The sequence below is a fragment of the Bombus huntii genome, chromosome 3, assembly GCF_024542735.1.
Source record: "Bombus huntii isolate Logan2020A chromosome 3, iyBomHunt1.1, whole genome shotgun sequence".
NCBI lineage: Eukaryota > Metazoa > Arthropoda > Insecta > Hymenoptera > Apidae > Bombus > Bombus huntii.
The window spans coordinates 3,301,272-3,319,830 of record NC_066240.1 but is presented as its reverse complement, the minus strand read 5'-3'; the positions used below and the strand labels follow the sequence as shown (position 1 = coordinate 3,319,830).

The 18,559-nt window shown below is 38.2% G+C and overlaps 3 protein-coding genes across 10 annotated transcripts in view; 1 reads left to right on the top strand and 2 right to left on the bottom strand.

The window, feature by feature from the left end:
* Positions 1–3,692, top strand: part of LOC126864099 (nuclear factor 1 X-type) — a 65,886-nt gene extending 62,194 nt beyond the window's left edge. For all 7 annotated transcript variants that reach the window (XM_050615048.1, XM_050615052.1, XM_050615051.1 and 4 more), the window contains 2 exons: positions 20–254; positions 392–3,692. In XM_050615048.1, the coding sequence (XP_050471005.1) occupies positions 20–254; positions 392–648 (492 nt within the window). In that variant the 3' untranslated portion in view covers positions 649–3,692. The remainder of the gene's footprint in view (positions 1–19; positions 255–391) is intronic.
* A 385-nt stretch (positions 3,693–4,077) lies between these two features.
* Positions 4,078–11,875, bottom strand: LOC126863568 (putative protein TPRXL). Its single transcript, XM_050613834.1, has 3 exons — positions 11,838–11,875; positions 4,377–4,650; positions 4,078–4,185 (listed from the first exon to the last, which is right to left on the bottom strand). Exons 1-3 carry the CDS (start codon positions 11,873–11,875, stop codon positions 4,078–4,080), a joined length of 420 nt encoding a protein of 139 aa, XP_050469791.1.
* The window catches only part of LOC126864101 (ceramide kinase), a 27,956-nt gene continuing 19,747 nt past the window's right edge, over positions 10,351–18,559 (bottom strand). The window contains exons 5-8 of one of the 2 annotated variants that reach the window (XM_050615056.1): positions 15,311–15,463; positions 14,814–15,010; positions 14,389–14,558; positions 10,351–13,963 (exon numbers count right to left, since the gene is read on the bottom strand). In XM_050615056.1, the coding sequence (XP_050471013.1) occupies positions 13,888–13,963; positions 14,389–14,558; positions 14,814–15,010; positions 15,311–15,463 (596 nt within the window). In that variant the 3' untranslated portion in view covers positions 10,351–13,887. Of the gene's footprint in view, positions 13,964–14,388; positions 14,623–14,813; positions 15,011–15,310; positions 15,464–18,559 lie in introns of those variants that run through there. The other variant, XM_050615057.1, reaches the window with a different exon arrangement.

The following is an 18,559-nucleotide window of genomic DNA, read 5'->3' as shown; positions in this document are numbered from 1 at the left end:
TTCTTCTTTCTGTCGACAGCAAATATTCACGTATCCTACCATCAGTTCGATGTCAGGGGTTATCTCCCCGACGAACCTCTCCTTATTTTCGTCGCCAGTTTCGGTGACAAGGCCGGTGGCCACCCAGAGATCGGTCTCCAACGTGCCACCTCGCTGGAACACCGCGCCGTTCATTAATCTCGAGGACGATTACAACATGATTGCTCCGATCATCACCGGGACTGCCAGCGAACCGCCTTCCACCATGGACGAAGGTGAATATAACTTTTGTATGTTCCGATCGAAATACATTCAAGTTCGAACCTCCGGTTGATCGTTGTCGTCTCTTCCTTCGAAATCTCAGTTAGCCTCTAATTGCAAATAAACCGTCGCAAAAAACGTGACCTTGCAGACCGATACTTCCACCCGGTGCATGCGAGCAGCGTGGTGGACAAGAGCGGCGCTGGTAACTTGATGGGCACAGATCTGGGCGTGGCGACGGACCCGACATCGCACCACCACCAACAACAGTCCCAGCAAGCTCAGCAACAGCCTCAGCAGCAACCTCAACAACAACAACCGCCACCGCAGCAGCAACAGCAACCGCAGCAACAGCAGCAGCAACAAGTGATGCAGGACAAGAGCGGCAGACCGAAATCTCCCCCGTGACACTGGAGGCTTAGAGCGGAAAGCGTCGAGAAGCTCGCATGTTCCACGGGGTCGTTACATACCGGCGCATACGATAATTACCCTGAGCCGGAGGGGAATCGCCAGGATTCCTCGTGTCGTGTTCAGCTTCGCGACCTAAGCCTGCGGAGAATCGAGTGCCTGAGAGTCTGATCGTAGTTTAAGCGGGCCGCGTCGAGGGAACGTTCGAGGGCGCTTCCGGCGAACGGGCTTCCCCCGCCATTGCTCTGTTGAGAGGGGGTGAACACCGGGGTTAGGTCCTCGCTATGCGACCACTCGGCCCTTCTTCACCCTCTGAGGCTCGTCGGCGCCTTTCGTTCTTTCTCAATTTTATAACTTGAGAACTTTTATTTCTCCTCTGTTTGTTATTTTTCTTTGAAAGATTTGATTAGCGATAGACTATGCGTAGTCTAGTGAAAAATACTTAGCCTACTTAGGAAGTTAATTCCAATTGTTAACTGTAGCTGTGAAAAGTGTAGATTCTGTTAAAACATGAATTCGCGCGTTTATTCGTTCTTACGGCTTTGTATAATAGTATTTCGGAAGGAAAGGAAAAAAAGATTGTCTACGGTGAGAAATTTCATTTTCCTGCAAGGAACGAAGGGCATTTTTCGTCCTCGGGGGGTTAGCGTTTCGGTCAATTATTACTTCCGCGCCACCGGAAGCGTCGTTCTCCTCTCTCGACGCGCCGTTAATTTCTAACTCTTTCTCTTTCTCTTTCTCTTTCTCCTTCCTTCTCTCTTTCTCTTAAGCGTACTCGGTGGACGTGAGTAAGAACCCCTCATTTCGTCTCCTAATTGAAACGTCGCCCGATCGTCGTCGATCGGTCCCGTCGACCAATAAAATTCATAGACGATTTAAACTCGAAGAAAGGAAATAAGAAGAAGAGAACGAAACGAAAAAAGGACAAGAGAAGAACTGCAGAAAAGGAAAGAAAAGAAAAGAAAATAGCAGTAGTGTATCGTTTTCCACACGATTTTATAACGATTGTCTGTTTCCTATTCTTCCTGCTTCGAGACCCTTCCGGAACGTGTGTTTTTGTACATACACGCTCGTGGTATTTTCTAAAATTATAGAAGACGTTAGAATAGTTGCGTCTACGAGATAATACAAAAAATGAAAAAAGCAAAATACGACAGACGAACAAAAAAATATAATCTGTTGTGCTCTTCGAAAAAGGGTTTAACGACAAGGAGAAAACGAAGAGATTGAAAAAAAAAGAACTTTCTAGTGCCAATTTCGTAGTTTATAAATATTATAACGAAATTATAATTTTCTATTATATTTTTTTATAATATTTATGAAGGAACACAGACACGTATATACGTATACACACGTACACATGCATGTTTAGATAACACGTGAGCAAATATAGTCGAGATAATGAGAAAAACTTCTTCTTCGATGAACGAGAAAGGGACATTTTTAAAATTAATCTAAAGAAAATTAAGCGAATACACGTATAAAAGAAAAAAAGAAGAGGATAGTAGATAGAGAGAAGGTCGAGAGGGTTCGATCGACGAGTATCGGTGAGAATAGAAGCTAACCGGTCCACGAACCACAGATAATAATATTAATTATAACATTAATAATAACGATGAAACGATAATTGATAACTTTATAATTGTATCGTTGATTAATCGCCTAATGCTCAGACTAGTGCTAACACTAGTGAAAAAGAAACACAGAGGAAAACGAAAAAATAGAGAGAACGACTAGTTGCGCGGACTAGTCATCAGAGGCTGCTAGTTAGAGATAAAGTGAATATTTAATATTGATTACTATTGATAAATTAAGCGGTTAACTAAGTAAAAAGAGAGTACGATTTATTTCACGATCGATGATGATTAAGCGATATAACGGCGCGCGTAAATAAGAGGACGAAGATGCAAGTGAAACGGAAGAAAACGAAGAGGAAGAAGAGGAGGAAGAAGAGGAGAAAGTCGAAGAAAAAAGACTAGAAAACGAGACTATAAAAAGGAATTTCGGAGAAGAGAAGACGATGTTTCGAGATAGTGAGAGATCTATAGTTATTATACTACTTAGGAATTTAGTGTAACGTCGCGCAATGATAAACGAGATAATGTAACATCGAACTCGACGACAACGAAGGTCCTAAACTATAATATTGTATATTGTCCAAAAGTGCTTTCCGTCGACTGTACGTTAAATGAGGGTGTCCGACGATGCGGAGCGAATCTGTTTTTCTTTTTCTTTCTCTTTTTTTCTTGAAACTTGACTCTTTCGCTGCCAACTTTCAAGAACCAAGTCAGCCACGATATGCACTCTATCTTTTTCCAAGTTCTTAAAGGCGTATAATATCATTTTCAAAAATATTTTAAGAATTAAGAAGGAGGAGAAACTCTGATTCTGACAGCGTGAGGGTTGAAAAGCAAGCACGAGCGGCGACTTGTTCACTTTATAATCCCTAGCGATAGCGATTCCCAAGAAACTCCTTACGTGAAATGCGTTTAATATATTCGCTAGGCGACCAGGTAGTTTTTCGAGATGATTCTTCCTGGGTTGGTGTAAAGTTTCACGAGAATCCCTTTTGTTTTTTCTCTCTTTCTCTCTTCGAGTAAGATTGAAAGGGTGCGCGGCGTTCTTGCCCATTAGCGACGACTGGATCCGACGATCGTGCAACTCGATTAACTTGCGTCCCATTCGTCACTGTGACCCTAAAAAGGAAAACAGAGCAAAGAGACGAAAGTTGTCACGAGCGGTTGCTTTTAAATATTAGTTCGGTTTTGTTCCGTTCCTAGCGTTAATTACACAAGAAATAAGACGGCGATCGTTCAAAGCCAATGCTTCACTTTTTCATTCTATCTCCTCCCCTGACCGTTGATTTTTATTATATTTGCTCGCTTATCTCTGCTTTTATGTGTCTTTAAAAAATTAATATTCGTAGGCGACTAACGCTGCTTTAGAATCCAGAGGTTTTGTTACGAGTGACTTGTTCGAGGTTTGATTGTTCCGCTGTATTATTATTAACTTGTGGAAGATACAGTAGAATTTCATTTATTAGAGTAAGACGTTAAAAATTCATCTTTAGATTCCCATTTGATCTCAAACATTGAAATTGAAAAAAGAAAGGGTTTAGGATCGAGTCGATATCGCGATTAAATGGGAAGAATGAAGGCACCCTGTCAATCGGTTCGTAGTGATAGTACAAAGAACTTGAGACTAGCAATATCGATAACTAGCGTTAGAAGAAAGAAAAATGAAAAAAGAAGCGTAACATTTACACAGACTCGAGTTAAAGAAATTAACGGGAGCGATACGATGCTACTATTCCTATAAAAATTGCTTCTTACCGCTACTAATAATATTACGAAGCGACGATAAATACCGCTGCAACTATATTGTTAATAACTACGAGGGGAAGAAAAACTATTACTATTATTATAACTACTACTGTACAACAATTACCACCACCACCATACCACCATCGCCATCAGCACCACCACCATAAGCAGAAAAATAGGAAAAGTCACTTACCACCACAGCACCACCACTACTCTACCACTACCACTAATACTATTACTACTACTGTTACTACTACTATTAATACTGCTACTACTATTACTACTACTACTACTACTACTACTACTACTACTATTACTATAACTACTACTGCTACTACTGCTGTTACTACTACTACTATTACTACTAACACTAATATTATTACTACTACTACTACTACTACTAACACTATTACTATCACTACTACTATCACTACTACCGTCACTACTGCTACTGCTACTAATACTAGCACTACTATTACTACCACTACTGCAGCTACTACTACTATTACTATTACTACCGTTGCTACTATTGCTATTACTACTAACACTACTAGTATCACTACTGCTGCTGCTACTGCTACAACTACTACTATCACTAACACTATTACTACTACTACTACTATCACTACTACTGTTACTGCTACTATCGCTACTACTACTACCACTATTACTACTATTGCTGCTGCAGCTAACACTACTACTATCACTACTACTACTACTACTACTACTACTACTACTACTACTACTACTATTACTAATTAATAACAACGCTATTGTAAGGTAAACTACTACTATGTTACCGCTACTATTAATTATTAACTATTAATCGTAAGGTGGAAGACGACCGCATACAACTGTTACTATTACACCGCCTATTTCGACTATTAAGGCGCGCCGTGTGTTATAGGAGAAGAGGGGCGCTGCTATTGCTGACTACTATTAATTCACACACTAACTAAACTACTAATCGCTTTACGACTACGGTTACTACGGGAGAATGATTCGTTAATGTAAAAAAAAAATATATATATATATATATTGATCCGACGCGAGACGAATAGGATACGTAAAACACGCACGCTCAGGGTGGATCATCCTTGGTTTTTAGATGAAAATAATTATTGTTCGTTAAGTCGTTGGTATTAAAAGGGATACAAAGGCTTTCTAATTACACCTTCTTACATAATTGAAGGTTTAATCGGATGTTTTCTCGAACAAGCGAAAAGATTTCGTTGGTGGCAAATTTTTATTTGAAAGTAAATCCATGCTTGTACCGTAATACGAACGATTTAGAAGAGGGTGGAACACCCTGGCCATTCTTAGTTGTTACATCACGCACAGGGATAGAAAGACAGCCGAATTCGTCGATCCTAGATCCGATCGATCAAGAATTTCGCACACTCCGTTCGAATCCTTCGCCAACCACCCTCCACGAATTTTTTTTCCCCCAAAGAAGGATTTGTCAATTTCTTAGACGTTTGAAAGAAATATGGAAAAAGTTGAATCGCTGGATAGATGGGTAGACGTAGTAGAAGATCTAGAGCTTCCTTTGGGGGTGGTTCGCGCGAGGTAGTCGAAGGGATCGTAATAGCTGTATAAAGAATTTTAATACTTTCGTCAATGCCAATTGGGATTGTAACGAGACTTCGTGTTCTTATTTTGTTAAAGGAAGATGGGCGGGCACTCGACGCCGATTAATAATAAGAAAAAAAGAAAAATTAAAAATTTCACGGGGAACTATAACAAAACGAAACCAGGGTGGTTCGGGATACGTATATTACCGCAAATGGACTTCTTACGGTGATCTTTTTTCAGTTTAATTCGCTGGAGTTTGTACGAGATTTTTCGAAATTGATGATCAGGAATCACGTATCGACATATAAAACTAATCGCTGTTTATATAAAAGTAATAATTTGCTACGGTGGAGAAATCACAAAATTGGATGTTGGACGTTCCGAAAGTTCCTCTTCATTAACTTTAACGTTGTAACATTCTTTTTATTCTAATAAGGGTGATTATAGGATGTAATAATTTTATAAAAGAATATTTAAGCATAAAACTTGGAAAATACGTGATTCGAGGATTATCGACGTACGATTTCAAGGATGCGAATAGAGTAGAGTGCCAATTAGGGTAGAGCGATTACGAAATAGTATTAGGTCTTCCCGATAGGGTGAAAGGTCGTGGTTAGATCGGCTTCCGAGAAAGAATTTACGACGGAAGATTTATTCTTGATCCATATCTAAAATTAATGAAAATGTTAAATTCAAATGCAAATCGAAACTCTCGAATTCAAATAAAACTTTTATTCAAAAATTCAAATCCTTGAATTCAGATTGCAAGGAAAATTTACCGCTTAAACTCACACTTGTAATTACAACTTTCGAAGTTTCGCGAGTACATAATAATGAACTTTATGCGAAAAATCTGTTTATTGGAAAAAAGAAGGGATAATAAAGCGAGGAAATTAAGAGAAATCTTTCATCGTAGCGCCTGGTGACCGCTTGATTTCGCGATTAGTTGATTCGAGAGTCCAGCCAACCGCGTTTCCGCTCAATACGACGACGTCTGAAGAACGTCGAGCTCGCGTCGCGCCGATCTCTCTCGGGGCATCCACAGAAACATTTTCTATAGCGTCTCGAGCTGCCTTGAACCGAAAGTGCATTAAAAAATCGTCCGCACGACAGCCGATCGGAATTCATTGCGGCTGGGATCACGATTCCAACACGGAATACAAAAGAAAAAAGAAAAGAAAAGAACGTGTGGAAAAAGAAAGAATTTAAAGAAACTACCCTTAATTCTAAATAACACGTTAGTTAGATGTTTTGTATTTTATAGCGATTGTTGTGATATCGACGAGGATCGAACGATAGCAGTTATGTTTTCACACGAACGAATTATTCGAATGTTGATCGTAATGATAACTTAGAAATAATTGCCTTGTTACAAGTGAAAAATCCGATATTTCGCTTAATCGTAGCTAGTAGATAGACTATTTAATTGCATATCTCGCGATAATTTGTAATTTAACTAGCAGCGTAGTAATTTATTAAGAGAGTGATAATTTGAATAGTGGCGATCGTCTAATGTGCTATTCGAATGCTAGAGAATAATTTCAACCCTAGAGATCAACGACGCGCACCCGGATACTTAATTCCATTCTATGTAATGAATTTTCGACCATACCAACTAGTATTAACCTATCAAACCTTTCCACGTTATTTCTCCAAGGAATGTTCGCACGGTGATTAAACCTTTACTCGATTACGCTCTTCACTCTTACTTTTGACCCTGTTGTCGCTACCCCTGAACAGCTATCCCTGAATACCATTTATAAAATAACAACGACGCGACAAGAAGATTAAAAATAGACTATAAACGAGGAAAGGTTCGACGGAAGTGATCCTCAGCCGCAACCGGAAGTTCCCACCGGCACGACAGTGCGCACGAGAACTTTTTCTACGTAAGATAGAATATTTCTCTAGTAGAATTTGGGGGCAGGGGGGGGAGGGGGTTAGAAGGAAAAACGATAGACGAGGGATGTTTTTCTCCCAAAACAGGCGGAGGGAAGCTTAATTACGCGACTGATAGTCGCGCGTCTCGATCGAGGGAAAAAATCGGGTTCGAGGATGAAGAAATATCGATTGAATATCCCGGGCCACCCACTGTGGCAATTCACCTCGAAGGTGGATCGGTCAAACGAAAACAGCGATTCTTCCGTCGAAATCTCCGCAAATCTCGACGAGGAAACTCTGTGCGAATGGGAAAAAAATCATCGAAAGTCGAGACGTCGTTACTTTTCGGGCAATTAAGCGTTAAGGAGTTAAAAAAAGGGGGGAAAGGACAAAGGAAAGACGATAGATCGTCTGCGTAGAATTTAAGCTTGCGGGGGACAGAAGACGTATGATAAATTATATATATATTTATATATATTTATATATTATGATATATATATTGATAATATATAATATATAATAATATATATATAATATATATATATATATATAAAACATATAAACGCGTAGCTAACGAACGATTAACTTAGCGAGCACTGATTAACGAGACGAGAAGAAAAGATTGTTTTTGATTCTTCTTTTCTTGTTTTTTTCGTTGTTGGGGGTGTGTGGTTAGGGGGTGTGTTGCGAGAATTCAATAGATGAATATAGAACGCACGAGCATGCGAAGTGTAAGTTCAGCTACGAAAATAACGATAACAATAATATTAATAATAATAATAATAATAAATAATATATATATAAAGTTTAACGGTACTTAACGACACACTGGTAATTGTAAACGACGAGAAACAGCGATGAGTAACATAGTGCGATTATTACTACCTATTATTACGGCAATACGATGATATACATATATTACAATGATGAAATACAATGATATATTTATCGAATATTTATTAAGCAAACGAGAATAGCACACATTGTGTAGTATCGGTTGTACAAAGTAGGCAACGAGGCGAAAACACGCGAGCGATTTATTTCGTTTATCGAAGATAGTATCGAAACTCTCAGGGGTCGTCGAGGCTTGGCGCTGTTAGGAGGTCGCGATTTTCATAGTTTTATGTCTCTTCTGATTTTAAAGATAGACATTCAAATATAAATTTATAATATACGAATTTGGAATATTTCATTTATTCCACCGGTAACTTACAACTTTCTTTCGCGAAACGCACAATATTCTACACAGCGATTTCTGCTAGTGGCTCGACCGTCATTTTTCTACTGTTGAGAACTCCTAGCTTACTCGTGTGCGACTCTTAACGCTCCAAACCGAGCATCCCCGAAAAAAGCGAGCAGGCGACTAAAGAGCATGAAAGACGCGACGGGAGGAAGAAAAAGAAAGGGAAGAAAGAGGAAGCCGAGAACGCGAACGTTCGATCACCGACGACGGTGGTCGGAAGCTCGCGTATATTTTCGTCTCACGATCCTTTTTTTACGATTGTGAACGAGGTTCATGTTATATATCAGGGATTAGACTAAATAGTATAACGATACGCTGCGAAGGAGGTGGCAAGAGAAAAACGCGACAGAAAGGAGTACGCGAGAGGCAGAGAGCACGGCGAAACAGCAGAGAAACGTTAAGAGATGAAACGAATGAAATGAAAAATGAAGTAACTAAATAAAGGAAGAAACCGAGGATGGTTGGCCTTTGGGAAAGGCAGAGCGAGAGAGAGGGCTGTGACGAAGGTGGTGATAGTGATAAGTGGAAGAGTCAGACGCGTTAAATTAGATTTCTCTATTCAAAGAGTGGCTAAGGAGATTTTAATTATTTTTTTTTTTTTTTTTTAATAGAGAGCTCCGGATTCCCAGCTTCGTTTGAGTTTCACTGAGACAAAAATACGTATTAACGATAATATGTTTCGATATTTTAAACATTGGTAATCGTTTCTTATACTTATTTCTACGTGTATATTTGGGCTATCGGTCATTAACATTAAAATAAAGCATAGATCTAGCGTCGATATAAAAAAACGATCGGCATATCCATTATTACTTGTAACGAACTCGCAATTTTCCTTCCAATTCAGATAGTTAGGAAAACGAATTCACGGAAAACCATTTCGAACAGCGTATATTAATGAAGATCTCTGTTTCAATTTATACTTCTTGTGATTACATTTCTGCAAGAAACGTCCGAGGAAACGATAAGTACGACTGACCAGCCCTCTTTCCATAGAGACGATCGATCATCGAATATTAATGCTTAAGAAAAACCAAAGTTGTGATAAGCGTGGCGGGACTCGAAACCATGCACGATATCGAGGACATTTTTAGAGGATGGAGGAGAAACGAGAGAAAGAAGGGGAAAAAGAGGAAAACGGAGAAACGAGCGATCCGGGGTGCGTGAAACGACCTCGACTCGCGAACGGAGCTGGCAACCCTCCGACGAAGGGACACTGACAAGGGAGAGGCTTCTTTGTCACCTTACCGCGCCAATTATACGTTGTGTCCATACTGTCTCAATTAATATAATGTATTATATTATATATATAATATATATTATATATATATCCGACAATATTGATTATTAAAAATTCTTAATATATAAAAGAGGAGAAAAAAGAAAAGAGTAAATGTGAATGTTGGCCGAAAATTTATCCCCCTTTTGAGTTGTTCCAGATTTCAATTTTATGCGTTCGTATATAATTTCAAGTATGCTGCTGTAGTCTGATTTCCAAAGATATCGATCAGGATACATATTTCAAGATCTTTTCTATGTTTTATTTATTTTCACGACTGTTTTTCTTTTTTTTTTTTTTTTCGTCCTAGCTTCTTTTCATCCAAACCTATTCTTGTACAATCTATTCGTTCTATATGTAGAACTAAAGGATGCAATGGGATTGAGAAAGAAGACACGAGGTGAAAAAGTGAAGTACAATTTATTAATAATATACGCAGCCATTTTCGACATTCGGTGCATCATTGCAAAGATGATCGAAAACAATTAGTACACTTGGATACAACCATATCGGAAGCGACTCATCGCGACTATCTTCTTTACGTTCTATACATGTATATAAATAACTCGTAATTAAAATATAGATATATACATATGTATTATATATATTATACATATTATTATATATGTATATATGTATATATATATCTGTACAACCTGGACATACGTGTCTACAAAATAATCATTCATCTAATCGCTAATTTTCTTTTCTAAATTCATTCGTCGTTAACCCCTTGTGGTCCGCTATTTTTGTCTCCTAGAAAGTCCGCGGGAAATGTTTCGTTGTCAGAATTGATTAAAAATATACGAAAGAAATTAAAAGGAAAGAAAGAGAAGAATGCTATTGCAGTAAAGAATCAGACCCCAAAAGGTTAAAGAATCTTAGAGCACGTGGAATCGAATTGTCGAACGAGCTAGTCAACACTGACGTGAGAAAATAAAAAATGCATTTTGGACGAAATTCGAGAGGTACAGTGGTTTGTTTAACATCGATCGCAAGGTAACGTCGTTCTTTCTCTGCAATATGTCGGTCCTGAAAGTCGGAAATACAAAGCGACAGCGCGGCGATTAATTCAGCGGATTCACTACGTTCAACGAACGATTTATGTTCAACGAACAAGATAAAAAGAAGAAAAAATTCAAAATATCACAGAACCAACGAAACATTACAAACGAAAGTGAAATTTCAACATAGTTCTTTTAACGATATAACGAAAGATTGGCCCTCGGGGCAAATCGTTGATTATACCACGAAAATACTTTTCTCTTTTTCTTTTTTACAACTTTCTCTCCACATCGGAAATTGATGGATAGGCGAGGGAAACTTCCATCCCTTGACAATAAACAAAGCTGCAGGAAACAGAAACCAAGGACGGAACTCGTATGCTTCGATGTGAACGCAACAGACTAGAAACGATCGAACGAAAGTTTCCACTCGCCGCTCGCGTCTTCGCTTACAAACGAACCATTTCATGGGGAACGGTTCTCCTTTCTAAAGCTCCAACAAAATTTCTAACGCGTGCAATACTTCTTCCTTACAACTATAAATTCTCTATCGTTGTAATACGCATCATCTTTCTTTGCAATCTGCAAATTTTCAGGTCGAGAAAGAAAGACGAAGATTAAATTATAATCAAAGGGACATATCGTTCTCTTTCCAATAAATTTTTATGTTTACACTCTTTCTTCGATTTGGGCCATCTCAGCTGTTTCAATATTAAATATATAAAAATATCTTACTTCTAGCAGATTCTCTCTCATTTCCGATTATCAACAAAAAAGGTAACTTAATTCTTGTCGTAAGCTCTTAAAGTTTTAACACGTTGGCTGTCACGCGAATTTTACATATTTTTGCCATGGGAGGTGGAATAGATTTAAATGTACAATACTGTGCTTTTACTCTGGCAATGTTGTCTAAATCCTTCATATTGTTGAAAATTCCTTAGTGCATGAAATTTATCTTACTTTGGTCATTTTAGAAAATTTAATAAAAAACATGCGTCACTGATGTCAACGTGTTAACAATATCCACATTGCTGACTACAAATGGTTCTTAGATCAAATATTCGAAACCTTATTCTGTTCACTCGCTTATGAACGCTAACCGTCCATATTATATGTATCATCATAATTATAAATAAAAAGAGGTAACTATCGAAACAACGCAACTGTGAATGCATCGACATACTAGTGCATTTCTCACGATAGTACGGTTGATGGATCGCACTAACACCGATCTTCACGAAGCTTATTTCCTACAATTAAATAAATAAATGAAAATACTTGTCCCGGTAAAGTAAATGCCGCTCTATTCTTCTTCGAAGTATTCTAAGCTTAACCACTAATAGCTATGATCCTCGTCTCATTTTCTCTACAGCTATAGATGCAGCTTTCTTAAAATCGTGCTCGTTTCACGAAAATACATGTGTTCTCTTTTTCTCTTTCTTTTTGTCTGTACAGGTAGTCAGCCATCTTGGGCTTCATAAAGAAAATATCGCTAGTCTAATGCTACCGACGACGAAACGCTTGGATCACAAAGATATCAGTTTAGTCAAAGTATCTTTGCACGTGTTTGGATGACCATTTGATGAAACGTTTAAACGTTGAACCTTGAAACATTTCTGACAGAATATAGTTATGTTAGAAAACTTTAAGAGGTTTTTGGAAAGCAAAAAAAAGATCGGTCATTCGTTGTTGGAAATTTAGAATTGTCATAGGCGGCCAGAGTTGGAAAATTATCTGAAAATTGATCCAAATTAGTAAATTCCATTGGATTCTAAAGTTCAACTCGTCAAGAAACCAATTGACTATACTGATACCTTAAAGAGTTCCAAACAACACTTCGTCGATTCTCCTACGATTTTCTTATTTTCTTCGATTGCGAACTCATAGCACTTAAGTCACTTTTCTTCGTCTCTTTGGCTCGTCCTCCAGGTGAAAAATATATAATGGAGTCTTAAGGACGACGCTCGTACTATACACTCTAAACTTCTATCGAGTAAACTTAAGCGCCCTAATGGTAATATCTTTAGAAATCTCATTCAGAGAAAAGTCCATCCATGCACCGAATCTACGATAATCGCATCTCAAGTGTGTATGTGTGTGTATTTTAAGTACGAAAATGCGCAACCACTGCAACAACGTTGGGAAAAGACCGGAAAAACCGGTCTCCGTTATACAAAACTCTGTAAGTACAATTTATCGGCTGAGTCGCAGCGTAGTGGAGACATCCACGATGGAATGTTCGACGATTACAGGCTATAATTTAATAATAAGAAGGGAAAAGGGAAAAGGATTGGCCGAGTATCGCTGTGCAAACGTAAGGTCCCGTATTCTTCGTGGTCTTCATGGACGTTGACATCTTTCTTGGTGGTTTCAGACCTTGATTCGAAGAAATACCGGACAGATAGGCATAGCTGTGACACGCGTCGCACGGAGTATTCGGTAGAAAGCTCCGCTGTTAGTCGGACGCTCGAACAACGACGATATCTTGTGAATTGCGACGTCATGGACTATTCAAGATATTCAATACTGCGTGTTTTGAATGTTTCCGAATTTCAAACTTCTTTCAAAAAATTTCAAACTCTTCAATTTCCTCGTTACCAATTCTACGACTTTCATACATTGGTAAACTTTAAAGTATAGATTTAACGATATTCTTAGACAGTTTTTCTGTTTCACAACTACAAACGTTTCTTCGTAGTCGTGAAAAGATGTTATGGTATACCCAGTCATCTTTGGAGATGTGGTCGCCGTGCGGGACAATTATTCGTTGTCCTCGCGCGCCACGCATCGATATCGCGATAACGATTAATTAGGGCAAGTCGAAGGAACTATGCGATTTGAATGCCATCGTGTTCGTTCGAAAACGCGCGTTTGTCGTTCTCTTACTTTAAGCAACGCAACGTTGGTGACCAGCAGATCGACTACTACTCGCCACTAACAGAAACAGGTCCGGCCGTGAACTGGTTCCTGGGCTCGTCTCGTGAATATGTTCACTAGTTGGCAGTGTACCCTGTCGATAAATCACAGTAGGTCAATTACAGTTGTTCACATTAATATTCGGACACAGCACTACCTCTGTACTTGTTCACTCGTGTAAGAGGGAATGATTCAAATATCATGTTATTTATTCCACGAAAATATGCATCTCTTATGCAAAGCAACAAATAGAGAGATGGTGATGTGCCCGAATATTAATCTCAGTAACTGTATACGTTATATAAAATTCTTCCCATAAAATAATCAAATAAGTCGTCCTACTCGTTTTATCTGTATTTTTTTATCCGAACGATACTGGTATTTTAAACGGAAATTAAAGGTCGATAAGGTATCAGAGATATCAAAGGTCAGCAATGAAAGGATAGTGGAAGCTTAGGTGTAAACCATCGAGGTGGAAGTGAGCATGAAGAGTCTGTAAATACACGAACGAGTGTTTACCTGATTTTCACATTGGAGCTATCGATCACCTCGCCGTCGCAGTTCCATACGCTCAGGCTCGAGTTCAGATAGCGGTTGCTAATCTCGCTACTAGACTGCATGTGCAGGGTAGGTAAGGTGCGGAACGTGAACTCCCTGGCTCTATACACCTCGACGAACGGCAGATCGTACTTGCAAAAGAAAACAGACCAGCTAGATCAATTCGAACGATCGTCGACACATTTTCTGATACTTCTGAAATAATTAGCAAACTGTAAATTGGATTTTTATTATTACAAATAATTATTATAAATAAGCGAATAAAAATAATTTAAATCTGGATTTCCCAGATAAACAATTTACATATAATCGTATGTTCATAGAGAAAATCAAGAATATACGTATATTCTTAAATTAATTAATAAATTTACAATTATTTCACATACCAAAGTCTTCTGTTTGCTGGACAACCTCAACAACATCCTGATATTGTTAAAAAGCGAGGTATGTCGGACGAGAATTACGTCTACGCAACCGTCTCCGACATGACAATGAGGGCTGAAACCCATGGGGCTCCTGGAGCAACCACAGGCGAGATTGACACCATTCACCATGAAGAATTTACCTCTGATAGTCAACCATCCTGAGGTAGATTCAAGATAAATTAAAGATAAAGATAAAGTACAAACAATATCAATAGTATCAAATAATAATAATTAGACCACGGATTTCTATGCATTTCTACGTAATTTATTGTAAAAGTGCAAAAATGTGCAGAATGAATATAATATGCAAAAATATACGAAATATCTAAAGTATAATACTCTTCATACGTGGTGAAAAAAACAAATCCCTACTTAAGTGCTATTCGTTCAATTATGTTTATGACAATACAAATTTGCATAAAAATCGACAGTTTAATAATGGATAATAGACGACTAACTGGTTATTTCTTTATCCGGAATACTGTTGTGCATGTGTTGGAGGCACCTGGTGCAGTTTTTTATACATCTTGTACTGGTTGCTGGATGGCAAGGGTCCGATAGGAGCTGGATCTCACCTTCGTAACCTTTATTCGCGAGGATCTTCTTGAAACCTGAGTTAAATTCGAGGTATGTACTATATTATACATCTTTTTATAATCATTCAATAATTTTCAAGGAATATTAACATTATTCGCCATTAGGCAGATATGACGTTACAACAATGATGAGGAAAAAGATGTACCAGCGTGGAACACGGCGAAAGAAGAAAAAAACATGATTAAATATATATTACGGCATATATCGTAAGAAAATTATTGTTCAAGATTATGGAATGTACAATACTTCTTATTACTAATAAAGTATACAGTGCGTATTTATTTTAATTCCTCTCTTCTGTTAAGATAAAACCATCAAACAAAAAATACGCGAGGCAGAACAAACTTCATCAAATTCGGAACAAAAATGACGTGTGAGATTCCAGGAATTACGTTCTTTGCGCCACCTCCTCGGCTATCATATTCTCCTGATACCATTTTTCGATTTTAACAAGAGTTTGTTTTGAATAAGTGGAAAATCACAAGGAAAATATGACGTATGTACTTTCGACCGTTCGCGGGAAGACGCGATCTCGAAGAAGCGCGCCAACGGGAGTCGTAAATTCCCGTTACGATTTGAATAATCGATGCCACGAATCGTTCGATTCCTTATTTCGGCTAAGATAATAAGGGTGGTTGAATGAATATAACACTGATATTAACAGGTTAATATATATTTTCAAAGATCCAACAACTTCAATGTGATACAATGTTACGTATGTGGAATGACAAACTACGAATGAGTACGACCTGAGACTCTTTTCGTGTTGGCTACTGTGATGATGTATCTTCTGTCGATTGACTGTCTTCGACTTGGAGATTCTGCTGACTTGATTTCTGACTCCTTCTGTTCCTTGAACTGTGTTTTAACTCGAGCTGGTTTTAAACTGACTATTCGCTCTTATGTTATTACGGAGTGAAGCTCGGTATGGATGTGCCCTTTGAACGAAGAACGCGGATTCGTTGTTCACACTTTTCGTCAGGAAAGTGAGGGTGTAACGATCCGCGATGCCCATTAGTTATGACCCACGTTAATGAAGGAAGTATGAGGAGGAAACCTCCTACCAACGTGGCTCGTGGGTGACCTCGTTCATGGGAAAAACCAGCTTTTCCATAAGACAAATATTCGCTTTTCCCCTTAGATAACTACCTGCCTTCTCCGTTTTTAAGAGCGAATAATAAACCCAAGAACAGTTTTAACCCCTTTACCTACCATTTTCATTCCAGAATTTTGGGCCGATTTACGTTTAGTCTGATCATCTACTGCGGGCTATGCCCGCAATATTTACGTTTGGCCCGATCATCGTACTACGGGCTACACCTGTAGTTGTAGGTTAAGGGGTTAAGTACCAGCCATAAGCAGAAAATACTTACAGGATTGAAGATTCCGCTAAAGATTCTGTTTATGGTGGTTCCTTAGGTTTATTGAGGGTTTGAATTACGGTGCGTGGGCCTTTGATAGTCAGACAATGAAGGATGACGCACGGAATGTCCCACGCGACGTAACAACGTACTCAACTGAATACGTTTAATACGTTTGTTTCATTCTGACTTCTAGCAGATACATTGCTATACAGAATTTTACAAATATATAACAAATTTTTATAGTGTATAACATAAAAAATTCCTATCACGTATAATATAACACTATCTTCAAGTACTTTCTTGCGGTAGTGTCCTTTACTGACGTTCCCTGTAATAAGGAACATATATGTATATATATTATGATACTATTTGAAAGTGAAACTAATCGTTACAATCACTTTATAAGATACAGTAAGAACATGTAGGAAATTAGTAATTGAAATAATATACACAAATCTAGTATCTCCGATTAGTTATTAATATATCTAGAACTATCTTCTACTGAAACGTCCATACTTTACCACACAACTAATTAAATACATAACGAATACCAAATACTTACCTGCACGAACATTCGAAATTACTCCTATTTCTGCAATTTTTTACTTCCCCGCGAGAGTACGCGCTACGGCGCGCTCTCAACTAGCGCCATCTTCTTAAATTATTTTAACTTGCATCGCGTATTCGTAAAAATCTCTTAAAACACTTTCGCGAAGCGTTTCGTCTCGAGGCCTCTATATGATACTTGTCGTTCTCTTTCATCTTCTATATTTTTTTACGCATTCTTTTGGTGCTTTGTCACTGACTACGTCAAAGAGACGTACACCCTCTCACCGGCCGATATAGGAATTTGTACAAGAGATGCTATCCGAGTGAAACACTATCTGTTCTCTGCCATACAGTTTCTCCCCACTCCCACGAACTCGCACGTGTTCCCGCAAAGCTAGAACAAATCTAGTTCACCAACCTTCCGGCTTAAAGAAACTCGTAAATCGTTCTACGGCCGTACATCCTACTTCCTACGCTCGCACTTTAAACTGCATGATATAAAATAACTATACTTTACAATTTCCTTCACTTATTGGCCTCGTTCCTACATCCCTCGCGGCTATAGTTTGCCTGTCATTAGCTGACAGCTTGTTACGACTTATAAAACTATCTTTACCGCTAAATGTATCCCTTACCCTCACAAACTTTGTTCTTTACTAGTTTGCGGTTCGACCTTCTTACCTTTATTTTTGGCCTTGGCATATACAACCTACCTTTAGCCTTGAAAAAATTAATCAAACCCTTATTTATTCCTTAGCCATTCCGTTCGATTTTCGTCCAACGTTTTGAAATAAAGAATATCTAGTATCGTATTAAATACATAAAAATATAATAAAATTACTAGAAGTATGAAAAACATTCATCAAATAAAAACAAATTGTAAATCACGCGAGTGAAAAATCGTTGTTGCTAGATTACGCTAGACCTAATCAAAAAGTCACGAACTCCACAAAATAATACTACACGAGACACAAAAAATCGTGTGATTCAATTAGAAAACGTTCAACCATAAAAATGGTCGAGAACATTTTAAACTAGCCAATTCTTTTCACTAAATTACATCAAACACAGTTACGTTAATATTTGGAGTATCTCTTGTCGTACTTATCGCATTGCATAAGAGGGGATGATTTAAATTTCAAATTATCTTATTTTCGTAGCACGCTAATATTCAGACACTCGTTTACGTTCTCCAAT

Excerpts from the sequence above, each read along its gene's own strand:
- LOC126863568 (XM_050613834.1), bottom strand. The coding sequence starts at position 11,875 with ATGAAGGATTTAGACAACATTGCCAGAGTAAAAGCACA. Across the intron at positions 4,651-11,837 it reads ATTGCCAGAGTAAAAGCACA|CAATAGTAGTAATAGTGGTA; the intron begins GTATTGTACATT and ends TAGCTGCAGCAG. Across the intron at positions 4,186-4,376 it reads GTAGTAGTGATAGTAATAGT|AGTAGTGGTGGTGCTGTGGT; the intron begins GTTAGTAGTAGT and ends TGGTAGTGGTAG.